Here is a 14,252-nt window from a genome sequence, read left to right on the forward strand (position 1 = left end):
GACCGTTTCAATAAATAATAAAGAAGTATGTTTTACAGCTTTAAAGCTTTTTTTTACAATAGATAACTCAAAAAAAAGTTTATCAATTACAGAATAATGATTGCTTTAATATAGAATAGCTTAAATTCTTCCTTTGTCATGTTTAAATGCTACAATTTTCAATCGACCGGTATTGACCAATAATGACCAGTAATGACCAGTATTGACCGGTTTTAACCGGGTATTGACCGCCGGCCCGGTCAATACTCAATTGACCGGTCAATATGCCAACCCTGGTTGCAAGTATGAAAGCAATAGCTTTGATACTGTAGGAATAAAGTGGACCTAAACACAAAACTTAACCAAATTTTCAATTTTCTAAGTATAACAAGATGCGTTTGTGAAACACAATGTCCCCCTATATGATGTTTGACCTTGAAGAATGACCTTGACCTTGTGAAGGATGACCTTGACCTTTCACCACTAGCTTTGATACTTAAGGAATAAAATGGACCTAAACACAAAACTTAACAAAAATTTTCAATTTTCTAAGTATAAAAAGGGCACATAATTCTGTCAAAATGCATGCCAGAGTTATCTAACTTTGCCTGCCCAGTCCCCTCATAATAGTAAGTAAGTGTACCAAGTTTGAATGCAATAGCATTGATACTTTCTGAGAAAAGTGGACCTAAACGCAAAACTTAACCGGACGCCGACGCCAAGGTGATGACAATAGCTCATAAATTTTTTTCAAAAAATAGATGAGCTAAAAATTGTATCCAGGAATGACATTATTGATCCAGGAATGACATTATTGATCTGGGAAAGTTTCAAATTGGAAATCACAGCTACCAGGAATATGTGTGGTGTCAACCAAAGTAAACTAAATTCTAACAAGAGGGCCATGATGGCCCTGAATCGCTCACCTGACTAACCTTGCTTCATGAACTTAAATTTTATTAGACCCATATACAATCCCAAGCCAAATTTCATTAATTAATACATAATTCTGACAAAATTTCATTAAGACGTGATGAAAACTGTGACCTCTTTCATCTACACAAGGTTTTACTAGAATTTGCCCGGTGACCTAATTTTTGACCCCAGATGACCCATATACGATCCAAAATCAGATATTATCAAGATAAACATTCTGACCATATTTCATTAAGATCATATGAAAACTATGACCTCTATTGTCTTCACAAAGTTTTTCTATGATTTGACCTAGTTTTTGACCCCAGATGACCCTAATACAATACCAACCCAGATTTCATCAAGATTAATATTCTGGCCAAATTTCATAAAGATTTAATGAAAACTGTGACCTCTACTGTCTACAAAAGTTTGTTTTTTTAATCTGACCTAGTTTTTGACCCTAGATGACCCAAAGTCAATCCCAATCCAGATTTTAAAAAGACAAACATTCTGACTATATTTCAATAAAATCTGATGAAAACTGTGACCTCTATAGTCTACACAAGGTTTTTCTATTATTTGACCTAGTGCCTAGTTGCTGACCCCAGATGACCCAAATACAATCCAAACAGGGCTCCTCTTGCCCAAAAATTTCTGTGGCCAACATTTTAAAATTTAGCCAAATGGAATTTTGTGTAGCCAAATTTTAGAAACTGTAGCCAAAGTTTTAGCAAAGCATTTGCAGGGGTCAAAGTTGGATATTTTGAAAATCCTGAACTTAAAGCTGGGGGCCAGGGGGCCACAGGGCCCTCGGTGGGTCCAGGGGACAAGGGGGCCAGAGGCCCCCAGAAGCTCCTGGATTCGACACATTTAAAGGGTGTCTGTACCTGTTCTGGTGATTCTATTTTCTTAAAAAAACAACATACACATATATTTAAAAATCTTCATGTATTTGATAAAGAACACAAAGTTCGTCAAAAGGCAATTCATTCACATGCACCCTCTGTCTGGCATGGACTCGACTGCAGGTGTTGCTTTTGAAGAACCAGATAAAACCTGTAACAGTGGTTACAAATTGTATTTTTCACACATACTTTAAAAAAGTCAATAATACATGTTTAATGAATGCAGAATCAAATGTCACCATTTATATTCACAGAATCATGCTGCCAGAAGCCTCCACATACACCTAAAAAAATTGGGTATGGTGGCTTCTGCTAAACAGTTAAAATTGAAAATTTCAGCATGGATTCCCCTAGTTTTTATCCCAATCGTTGTTTGAATGCTAAATAATTGTATCCTGGTGTGACCCAAATTTGACGATGTAACGGTTTCATGAAGCAATATTTAGCAAATAATTTAAGAAATAATGAATGTTTAATAGCACAAAATAATAATTTTAAACTCGGCTGTATTACTTTGAAATGATTCCAAGACAAAAATCATCCATTTAATCGATAAAAATAGAACATCGTCGAATTAAGGTGTCGGCGAATTTGGATTACGGTAGGTTGCCCATATTTGTTTTACAAAAAGTAAAAAAAAACAACATTTCTTGCTGCTGGGCTCATATGTTGGGGACAATAAAACATTTTATTTAACTAAAAAAGACCTGTCCCAGTCAGCAAAAATGGCGTATTTGATCGTATTTTCAATTACTGTTAAAATTCTTTTCCTGATTTATGCTTTATTCAAAGGTCAAAATGTTTTAAAAGCTCACAATCAATGAATCATATGTTATTAATAAAAAAAATTGGCAAATTTGCTAGATCTATCTTGCCGATTTTTGATGCAAAACAACCTAAACAGTTAACTTTAGCAACAGAAAATACGACCAAATTCGGGGTGTTAGTTTAAAAAAATAAAACCCCTACCTGGTTGGTCTTGATGGTTCTTATATTCTTTATGTGATAAGGGCCCTCTGCGTGGAGACGCAATGCTTTCTTCCCACAAGACTGATAATTCTCAACCAGTTCACTACCCGCCCGTAGACTACAGCGGGGAATGGCCACCCATTATAAACTGTACGCTGAAGTTTCTTTAGCTACCAACAGGCAAGTATCTCGTTGCCATTTTTCTCAACTTAAGTCTAAACACAGCTTCCCATTCGGCATCAAATATACGCAAAAAGTACTCAAATTGATTTAAATCGGCAGCAATCTTTAATCAGATGTAATTGTTTATTTAATCCTCTATGATGTACGATTTGTTTTCACATCAGTAATTTGTCTCGATGACCGGTGTTAAATCCGACTGCATATGAATTTTTCAGGTCAATAACACCGCGATGTATTGATGCACAGTCTACAGCTGAAAGCGGTTAATATCTGGGACGGCATGTCAGGAAAAAAATCAATACCGATAATTCGCATTGTTCATTAATTAAGCAACGATTAATAACACTTATCCTTTATGGATTTTCATGAAAAAAAAACCATAATAAAGAAAATTTTATTCTCTTTAATCTGATATATTAACAAGTTTGGAAAGAATTGGATGAAAAATTTGGACTTTATTGCATAAACACCATTTTCTCAATTCAAGGGGAGATAATTCTGTACTTCATTGACCAATAATGCTAATTTTTTATTATTTTGCAGGGGAGCCTTCAAAGGTCATCCCTGTGAAAATTTTTGAAAATCTGATGAGCGGTTTCTGACAAGAAGATTTTTTAAGGTTTTTACCATATATGGTCATGGCGGCCATCTTGGTCATGTGATCAAAAAAAAATTTACAATTTTTTTGTCCCATGACCTAGGGATGCTCCACATAAAATTTAGTTGAAATTGGCTCAATGGTTTAGTAGAAGAAGATGTTTACAAATTGTTTACAGACAGACGGATGGACGGACAGACGACGGACGCTGAGTGATCACAATAGCTCACCCTGAGCTATCGCTCAGGTGAGCTAAAAATCTGTCATTTGCACTAAAAATTGTTCATCAATTAAAAGATTGCACCAGAATAAAGAAGTTTGAATGTTTGATGAAATAATCTTCAGACAGAGACGATGCAGAAAATTATCTGACTTTCATGGAAAACAAAACGACCAACAAAATCTCTAGCAATGCTCTGCAGTAAGTTACTGACACTTATATGAACAAAGAGACAACGCTACCATTAGCAGAAATCATTCAAATACTTACAGAATATTTGTAAGATGAATCATACTTTTGAAAAATGCATAAAAAGTTTTCAAAGACTTCAAAATATTGCATTGGGCAATGCAGACCACCCAAATTACGGTACAACCATGTCCCAGCAAATACGATCTATTAATATTAGCGGATGAACAATAACTGTCCTTTTCATCCGAGAATTATGAACTTTGTGTTCATATTAGCTGACAGACAATAACTATGGTTCTTCAGGGATACATTGGGATGTGTGTACGTAAATGAACCATGACTTTTGTAACCCGTAGGTTCATATAGCTTGAAGGTGTAATATTTAAGCTCTTGTGTTATTATAATGCATTGTTATATTTACTATGAAGAAAGGGTGGAGAGGTTGAGAGATTAAAGGTTACAAACTACCATGCTAAGAAACCTTATAAAAAAACTGAAATTGAAAGCTCTCTGACCAGTTAAAACATGTTGTACATGTATGTTTCCGTTTTGTATGTGTATTGTATCCTGTTTAACTAATTTTACTGCAATAACAATCACCCATAAGGTCACAAATTATATATTTCTTGGTTTACAAAACCAACGACCCTAATTTTTGGAAAATGGGGAAAAAAATAATATTGGAAAATCATATTTTTTTATATATATATTTTATTCCCGAACGCACTGAAAAAGCAGCGAAACGAGAAAAACACGTTCCTGTTTGAGTACGGTTAAAAATAAAATCAAGTAAGTACAATCGACAACTGGTTCACATATATTGGACATCGTGCTCAATTATCAAAACGCATATGACATAAACCAGTCCGATATTGCAAATGGCTGCTATAAGTGCACACTTTGAAATATGGCTTTTTTGTAATAAAATTTCTTCCTATAAACATTTAGTCAAAATTGAAGTTATTGAAACCATTGGCCAAACAATTTCATCACAAATCCATGACATTTTCTCTATTCGGGAAGTGAAGGTGTCAAGGCAAATAGATGGCAAGAAAACATCAATAGATTTCACGTACCCTGGAGCCTCAGCAGCAAAAGATTTCGGCTACAAATTTTTGTTTGTTGAGCTCTACAATCGATCAAGGTAACAGTTTTATTAATTTTATTCAATCTTTCAATGTCATCAAAACTTCCCTCTCATCTGTTATCACTGTGGTGATCCTGATATTTTGGGTGAAGATGAGCCTATCACATCTCTTCGACAGCTGTATAGCATTGTGAGGCCAATATGAAGAGGATGTCTTAGTGGCAAGATGCCTGCTACGAGAAATGCCCAAAAGATGAATAGAAAACGGAAAAATTAAATACTGGACTTTGATTGACTTATGGGTCCAGCATCTATTAACCCTTTGCATGCTGGGAAATTTGTCGTCTGCTAAAATGTTGTCTGCTGAATTTCTAAAATTAGCATTTTCTTCGATTTTTTTCAAAGAATACTATCAGAATAGCAAACAGTTTGGATCCTGATGAGACGCCACGTTTTGTGGCGTCTCATCTGAATTCAAACTGTTTGCAAAGGCCTTCAAAATCCGGTTCCAGCGCTGAAAGGGTTAAGTGTATGGACAGCTCTGTCTTTGATAGTGTAATGAAGTGTAGACTACTAGTGAACTCTTCATAACAGTCAATGTCTTACGTATTGTAACTACATTTTACTTATATTGGAGGTTTGAATATTAATTGAACCCTTGGTCTGTGAAAGTGGATAGTGAACACTAGCATATTTGCTCAAGTATTGCTTTTATGCATTTTATACATGTACATCTAGTTTTTTGTAAGTCAGTGGACCCACATGTGTATTTGAGTTATTAAGTCAAAGTTTTGCCATCATGTATCTGTTTGTTTGTCAATTTTAACTGTATTTTAAATGCACTATTGAGTGATTAAGATAGTCATGTCATGGAGTGATTAAAATTGCCCAATGTTACAAAGAGTGCTTTTAGGACTCATTTCATTTGAAGATACAGATGTGTTTCTTTGCATAATTTGATTTGTTGTCTCTGTGTTAAGGTTATAAAAGTAATGTCGTTTTTGTTCTGATGTTTGATTAGTATTACCTTTTTTCTATGAAAATGTTGTTTTTTTTGGTGTTTTTTTTTTACCACCAAATGGACCATAAAAAAAAACAGTAAACCAATCAAAAACAAGAGATGTGTTTGTCAGAAACACAATGTCCCCTATTGCGCCGCTTTGAAGCCATATATTTGACCTTGAAGGATGACCTTGACCATCAATCAAAATGTGCAGCTCCATGAGATACACATGCATTATACTACCAGTCATGATGCTAGTGAAGATGCCATGTTGAGTTCCGAGATCGCAGAGGCACTCCCTGGCTCTGTTGATATTGCCTCGGTATTGATATAACAATTTTGAATAGGAGCATGATCTTTTTTTTTTTTTTATTTCAAGAAACGATGATTAGAATAGTAAACTGCTTTGATAAACTTCCTGTTCATGCCTTTTTTTGCTGTAAAGTAAGTTCATGGCCTCGGTATTATATAGCAATTTTAAATAGGAGCATGGATCTTTTATTTTAAATATTTTCAAGAAACATTGTTTAAAATAGTAAACTGCTTTGATAAAGTTCCTGTTCTTGTATTTTTTTGCTATAAAGTAAGTTCATGTATTAAAGGGAACACTACTATCAAATATAATAGGCTTAAATATTATTATACAGAAAGATAAAACCAGTGAAACCTCCTCCAGACCTTCATGGAAACTCCAGCTCTATCTCCAGATTATCCTGCTATGCAGTATCTAAGCATAGTGTTCCACCTTGTACCAACATCAACAGCTGTGGTGGAGAGAAAGTGTTCCTTGATGAACATTGTTTTTACCCACTGCGCACTCGTTTAAAACAAGAAACTTTAGAAAATGTCATGCGCATTGTCCACAGTGGCCAGGATCAGCTCACAGATGCCCAACTGAACAAAGCACTAGCTTGTTTTAGGAACAACTAGGCCAGAATGGTGGACTTTTAAATAAGATTACTGTTATATGATCCAGAATTCACTGTCCAGGAATTTCTGTTACATCTCAAAGAATCACATTTTACCTTAACTTCCTGCTGTTTGTGCATGTAGTTTCTTATTTCATGGATAAGTGCATTAAACTGGCGAATATCATCACTGGTAAATGTAATTACAGCTTTCCACGATCAGGGGAAAATCCACATAATGTGGTGAAAATGTGGACATTTTTTTAGATTTTTTTTGATAGTGCATAAATCGCGTTTAATGTTGCATCTTTATGCCGAGTTACGTCTTGAACAAAGTAAATAATCAATAAACAGATGGAACCCCTAAAGCATGCTTACAAAATAGAAGAGCCTCTGTAAACCATTTAAAAGAAAAATAGATTTTTAAATTGGTCCTTCGAGACGTAATTTTCGAGTCCAATTTGTTACGTCTTTAGAGATATAAGTTTTACACTTAAGTCTGTGTCTAATCAGTGCTTACAATGGTACGGTGTTGCCTTCAAAATACCTACAATCATCATCAGAATAAATCAATTTGGGGGGGTAACGTTACATTTCCGCTATTTCTAAAAATAAAATCGGGCGACCTTTTGTGTCCAAAATGTTACGTCTCGAAAAATCAATTTTTTTACGATAACGCTGTTTACTTTCACATATCGGTTGCGCAAAGGCGCCGGAAAATAACTGCACACATTATTTGATGACGTAGAACGCATTCAACGAATTTGTGTACACAAAACCTGACAACATGGCCGAATCTTCGACACGAGTTCGGTAAGTGAAGAGAGTTACGTCTGAAATAACCTAACCTAGCCTTAAACATCCGAGTTTTTTTTGTGAAACGACATGCCTTAGGTATCGTTTTATTGTTTTAAAGTAATTCGAATAGAATTATGATTTGACTTTGGTACGAAAATAAAATGCAAATGAATAAAGGACGACAGAACTGCAAGATTCAATGGCGATGTTCAAAATAGACGTCGTGTCCAAGTTACATCTTAGGAATGAAAATGCATTTAGTCGTCTTTGTTGTCTGCTACGACTTATATTTTCCCACATACTTGTGCCTGGATGGAAACAAATTAGAGATTACCCTGTTCCATGTTTTAAATTGTTATGTTTAACCAAATACAGTGTTTGAACAAAAGATGTAACGTGGACTACATTTTCGACATAAAGGATGTAACTTGGACTACAATTAATTGGGAAACCCGTCGTGTCCTAGTTACATGCCATGTCTTATCAGAAGGCAATTTCTGATCATTTAATTGTTGGGAAGAAAATCATCATGACATTTTTAATCCATTCCATCCTGAGTTGTTTCCCTATTTATTTCATACAATAAATTAACTATACACTGTTCTAATTGAGTTTGCTTTCTAAGATGTAACATTGATGCAATGAGTTGTGTCTTTGTTACAGGGACTTTTTTGTTTTGGTGTCAAAATTACATCTTCAATGTGCACAAGTAATAGTTGTATGTGCATCAAAGTGTTATTAGTACTTTAAATGGTTGCAGGGGTTGGTCAGAGGTTATGGTCGCCAAACTCTCGGGGCCCTCACAGTGCAAGTTTGTGTCTCGGTCGGGGCAAGATTTGGGATGCCTTCAACGTACCTGATGTACGTTTGTGGTCCTACCATACATACACATTGGTTCAAAACAAATAAACATAGACATATTCAGTGTTCATAAGTTTTATGTATGTATAAGTATGTGTTTTACGACAGGGAGCTCGAACAGTCTCTGTGTAAGCAGACCAAGAAGTCGGCCATTGACCAAACCGAGCAGCCATCCAGTGACCAGACAGCCAATGACCCGACCAAGCAGCCAGCCAGTGACCAGACAGAGCACATAGCCAGTGACCAGATGACTTCATTCAGGTACATCATTTTAATACTATTCTAATTAAGAAAATAGAATAGTGTTGTGACGAGTGATGGGGTTTACGTCGCTTTTTAACAGCTTCAGTCATATCATGGCGGTCAGTGCATCTACCATGCTTTCCTGGCTTTCTCACACCAGTACTTACACTACTTCTTTCCATATCGCTGACTTCATACTCACATAATCTAAGAATTGTAGGTGAGTGACATATTTTCATTGCCGGAAAGAAGTTCGACCCGACCGGATCTCGAACCGGATACTCAATAGTTAGTTTCACCAAAGCTACAATATTTAAGTTATGTTATTTAGGTTATGGTAGATATCATCTCGGGCTCTGACAGTGTGGGTTAGAGTCCAAGTCGGGGTAAGAACTTCTGTGTGGGATGCTTTCCACTTACCTGTGTTTGTGGTTCTACCATACATACACATTGGTTTAAAACATAAACATTCAAAAAGGTATTAGGTATGTATTTATAAGTATGTGTTATACCATAGGGAGCTTGAGCAGTCTCTGTGGAATTGGACTGAGCAGTCATCCAGCAACCAGTCAGAGCAGTCAGTCAGAAACCAGACAGAGCATTCTGATAGTGACCAACTCGAGCAGTTGGCGAGCAAGCAGACCAAGCAGTCAGCCAGTAACTATGTCGAGATGTTACCCAGTGATGAAACTGTAAAGAAGTTCAATGATGTGACCAGACAACCACCAAGCTCCAATACTGAACAGATAATCAGGTACATTTATATACTAGATTTATTATGCTTTAAGAAGTTTATTTTAATCTGATATTTTTTTTCCAAGTTTTTAAATTCAAGACAACTTGCAGGTCTCTCTCTCTCTCTTCCCCTAATTTAAGCATTGTAGTAAGCAGTTACTATACACTCAATATTGGAATACCCTTACCCAGGAAATGTATGTTCATGTATAAATGATCACTGTGATACATGTAGAAACTAATGAGTGTTTGAAAAGGTACTTGTCTTAATAAAAAATAATAGACTAAGGTGATAGATATAAATATTGTATTAAATCATTACCATAGGATTTGTGCTGGAGATTACATATTGATCAAACATGGTAGAAGTTTTCTTCCTGGTGTAGTGAGTAATCATTTTGTTGGGGTTAATCGTTAGTCCAGTTTATTGTTTCTGTTCCATTGTTTTCAAGTACTTCAACCCTTTGCAGTATAAAATGAAATTGAAAATGCCATGTGTGGATAGCATGAATCAGCCGGCTGATCTTGTTTCATGCTATTCACTACTAATCTTTATACTGGTATAATCTATATAGTGGTATGCAAAACAAAATTTGTTATGTCTATGAAATGTGTACCATTGGAACTGTTTTTTTTAAATTGAGTAGTAACATAAAAGATGGGTATATGCTGCAAAGGGTTAATGTCATTCACAGTTATTTTTAAGAATTCATTTTCTTTCTAGTTTGAAACTATATTGAACTGTCTTTGAAATTTGAAATCAATGTCTGGCAAACTTTTAATATGTTTGTATACATGTATATATTTAATAAATTTATAATTTGATTTTTGGAGATAATTCAGAATTTCAAATAAAGGTGTTTTTTTAATGAGACAATTTCTTGTTCCAAACCATAAACGACACTTAAGTACTGAAGTGAGCATTTAATAGGAAGCAGCTAAACATGCCATTGAATCAAGCAAGCATTTGTTTTAAAGCTAGAAACACCTTACTTGTTATAAGTAACAATAGTATAGAAGCTTTTGTTTTACTATATAAACAGCAACTTTAACTCAATAGTTAACAACTAAACATGTATTACATTTTAGGTGGATGAATGGCCGTGGGTCATATTCTTCAAGAAATATAAAGATAATGCATGGGTTATGAATGAAATAAGGCATACCATCCTTGAATCAGATATCCAGAGAAAGTTGGAACCACCTAAAGTGTCCAAGCTAGGTCGTCGGCTACTTTACAGATTTGAAAGTAAGTTGAAGTATTAATGTTACATTAAGTATGCATCAACTGTGACATGTACATTGTAAATGTACTGTGGCCTAATGGTTAAGGTGTCCGCCTTGGGACCGGGAGGTTGAAGGTTCGAGCCCAAGAGGGAGCGTTTGTCCAGGAAATGTTTCTTTTGGGACTTATTATAAAATGGCCAGTTCCTGAGCCGCGAGCTAGTTAAATTAATGGTTAGTGACTGAAATCCGTCTGGCATCTTGCCTAGTGATAGAAGTTGGGAGGTACTTGGTATAATCAGTTGGAAGTGTCTCATAAGCCAGACTGACTTACCCTTTTAATAGGGGTGACACTATAATAAACAAAACCTTTACCTACATACATTTGTTTTCTCAGATTTTGAAGCATTTCCCCCGTCTTTGACTTTATTTTGACTTCTTGTTTTGAATTTTAAAAATATGTAACTCATCCTATATTTCCAGGTTACAAGGAAGACAAGTGAAGCAGAGAGAGAGGGAGAAATACCATGTTTGCAGTTTAGAGTTTGCTGTTGTTTTAGTCTGTGAAAATCTCAGAATAAATAATATGTTAATTACTATCTGTCTCCTTAAAAGCTATTATTTTTTTATTACCCTGCAAGTTAAAATCCGTTTATCTGATTGGTCAATATGCACTGAATATAGTTTAATATTCCTTGTCATTCATATATTGATATAAAATCAGATTTGTGGTTTAATTTTTGAAGGTGTTTAGCCCCTTTTAAGTTCTGTAATGTGCTTAGTTTTTTATTTTGAAAAGTGAACCAATTAACTAACCAATTAGCTAACCAATTAGTTAACATTGTTTAATGCAGGTTGGAATTAATGCTGAAATATAGGAGCTTTCAGCATTTCTTTCAATCAGCATTAAACTACATACATGAAAAGGTGAAAATAGGATAAACTTCGGTTATCTCTTCGCAATTTGTCTGATTTCTTTGACATCGAGATAACGAGAGTCATTTTGTCGTCCAATGTTAGTCTCTGATTTCTAAAAACATGTCAGAATTGTCATTTATAATCAAGAATTATGAACTGCTATCGTTTTAAATGTTTCTAAGTAACTAGTCTTTCATTTGGAATCAAAGAAAGGAAAAACTTTTGATTATTTTAATGTTTTTTATTGAATAAATGTTCAATTTTTGTGTCCAGTTACATCTTCGATTAAAATTGCACATATTTTAATGTCATGGCACTTTGGAGTGGAAAATCTATGCTAGGAACATGAAGTTGTTGGTAATTCAAGAAAGGAATGAATCTCATTAGAACTGTTCATCTATTTCCAAAATTAAAGGCATAAAATTCCATCGAGTCCATGTTACATCTCCAAATTCAGGGAAAACAAAACATCATAATATAAGGGTACACATCTTAAATATGAATTTGACAATTTCACAGTACAACCGTCTTATTTCAATACAAATATTCACATCATTTTATTTTAAGTATCATGTTGTGAAAATCCTGGACACCAAACATTTTGAGATGTAACAGAAATTCCTGGACAACGAATTCTGGATCATATAGATTGAGTATATGTCCACCATTCTTGCTTACAGACAGACACATATATAGAAATATATGTTTATAACAATTAAACACAGTTGTTTTTTGTTATAAAAATTCCCCCATTTACAAAAAATTCCCCCTCCTAAGGGCTGCGGACCCCTTCCCCCAAAGTAGTGTGAGGGCGCAGGAATAAACTGCACACTTTTCCACATAGTCTATTTCCAATGCCATTTATCTTAATTAAACATGTATGAGATATTGTACAGCAATTCCTGGCCATATTGCACTGCAAAAATGCATATCAAGTGGTTTTCATTCTGTATTAGCATGTTCATGCATCACAGATGTCAAACTGTTCAAGATGGCCTGGACAACTGGACATATGTTTCACCACAGACCAACAAACAGCGTGACGGGAATAGCTGTGGTGTTGTTAGGCCGGATGGTTATGGACAGGAAGATTTTTGAAGTTTTCACAAAATAGGCCTTATATAAGCATATGTTTAATTTCGTGACCCGCGGGGCAGGGTCAAATTTGACCCCAGGGATAAAATTGGAACAAATTTGGTAGAGGACTATTAAATGTCACTACATACCAAATTTGATAGCCCTAGGCCCAATGGTTAAGGACAGAAAGATTTTTAAAGTTTTCACAAAATATGTTCAATTTTGTGATCCCCCGGGGCAGGGTCAAATTTGACCCCAGGAGCATAATTTGAACAAACTAAGAAGAGAACTATTACATGTCACTACATACCAAATTTGGTTGCCCTATGCCATACGGTTTTGGACAAGTAGTAAAATAGGCCTTACATAAGCATATGTTCAATTTTGTGACCCTCGGGGCAGGGTCTAACTTGACCCCAGGGGCATAATTTGAACAAACTAAGAAGAGAACTATTACATGTCACTATATACCAAATTTGGTAGCCCTATGCCATACAGTTATGGACAGAAAGATTTTGAAAGTTTACACAAAATAGGCCTTATATAAGCCAATTTTCATTTTTTGTGACCCCTGGGGCTGGGTCAAATTTGACCCCAGGAGCATAATCGGAGGAAAACAACTTGAATTAGAGAGCAGACACTTAATACGGACAGACGGACAGACCGACCGGCCAACAGACAAACAGACAAGCTCACTCCTATATACCCCCCTCATCTTCGTTTGTGGGGGTATAGAAATGAGATTGCAACTTGCATATTACAAACACTATTGACAATTTTACTATCCGACTTCTTGTTTTTGACTCGTGTTTTATTATATTTTGTATGTTGATATGGTAAGTAATGACAAAAAATCGCATTTTGTTTTAAAGAAACTTAAAGCCATTCTTGCAACAATTCATAGGATATGTGCATCAATGTTAATACTTTAAAAAATAAGACTTACACAATGCATATTGTGAAGCTTAATAGTTGACAATCGTGTTTGTTGGAGGGGATGATTGTTTGCCCTCCACAAGAGGACTGTCCATATGTCAGCAAAGTATGGCAATCAATTTTCCAAAATGTTCTAAAGGTATTGCACTTGGTATATAAAGGGAATTAGGGATAAATTATTAGTATTTTCGTATAGCCTTCAGCTTCACATGTATAAATTAGCAAATCGTTCTAGCAACTTGTTCTTTACAGAACGGTTTAACTAATTGAAAATCATTCAATTGAGCGAATCCTCTGACGTAATCAACCACATTTCTCATAATCGTTTTAGAGGATCACGTTACATAAGTTCTTCTTTTGGACAATGTGTTCGGTCGGTAAGTCTGTACTTGGTTATTTGTTTAGCTATATTGAGTGCGCTTTAGGACGCTGTCCAGTGCTTTGGTTTGGGTGAGATATCCGACTTGTCGGATTCAGAATTTTCGGGTTTTGACATTG

The 14,252-nt window shown here is 35.3% G+C and overlaps 1 protein-coding gene across 1 annotated transcript; it reads left to right on the forward strand.

Annotated features, from left to right (window-relative positions):
• The first annotated feature begins 7,724 nt into the window (after positions 1 to 7,724).
• LOC127876735 (uncharacterized) lies at positions 7,725 to 11,420 on the forward strand. The gene is made up of 6 exons (XM_052422167.1): positions 7,725 to 7,775; positions 8,730 to 8,882; positions 9,382 to 9,618; positions 9,927 to 9,984; positions 10,689 to 10,848; positions 11,307 to 11,420. Exons 1-6 carry the CDS (start codon positions 7,750 to 7,752, stop codon positions 11,324 to 11,326), a joined length of 654 nt encoding a protein of 217 aa, XP_052278127.1. The 5' UTR covers positions 7,725 to 7,749; the 3' UTR covers positions 11,327 to 11,420.
• Positions 11,421 to 14,252: the final 2,832 nt, after the last annotated feature.

This window comes from Dreissena polymorpha, chromosome 4, assembly GCF_020536995.1.
Source record: "Dreissena polymorpha isolate Duluth1 chromosome 4, UMN_Dpol_1.0, whole genome shotgun sequence".
In the NCBI taxonomy this organism is placed as follows: Eukaryota; Metazoa; Mollusca; class Bivalvia; order Myida; family Dreissenidae; genus Dreissena; species Dreissena polymorpha.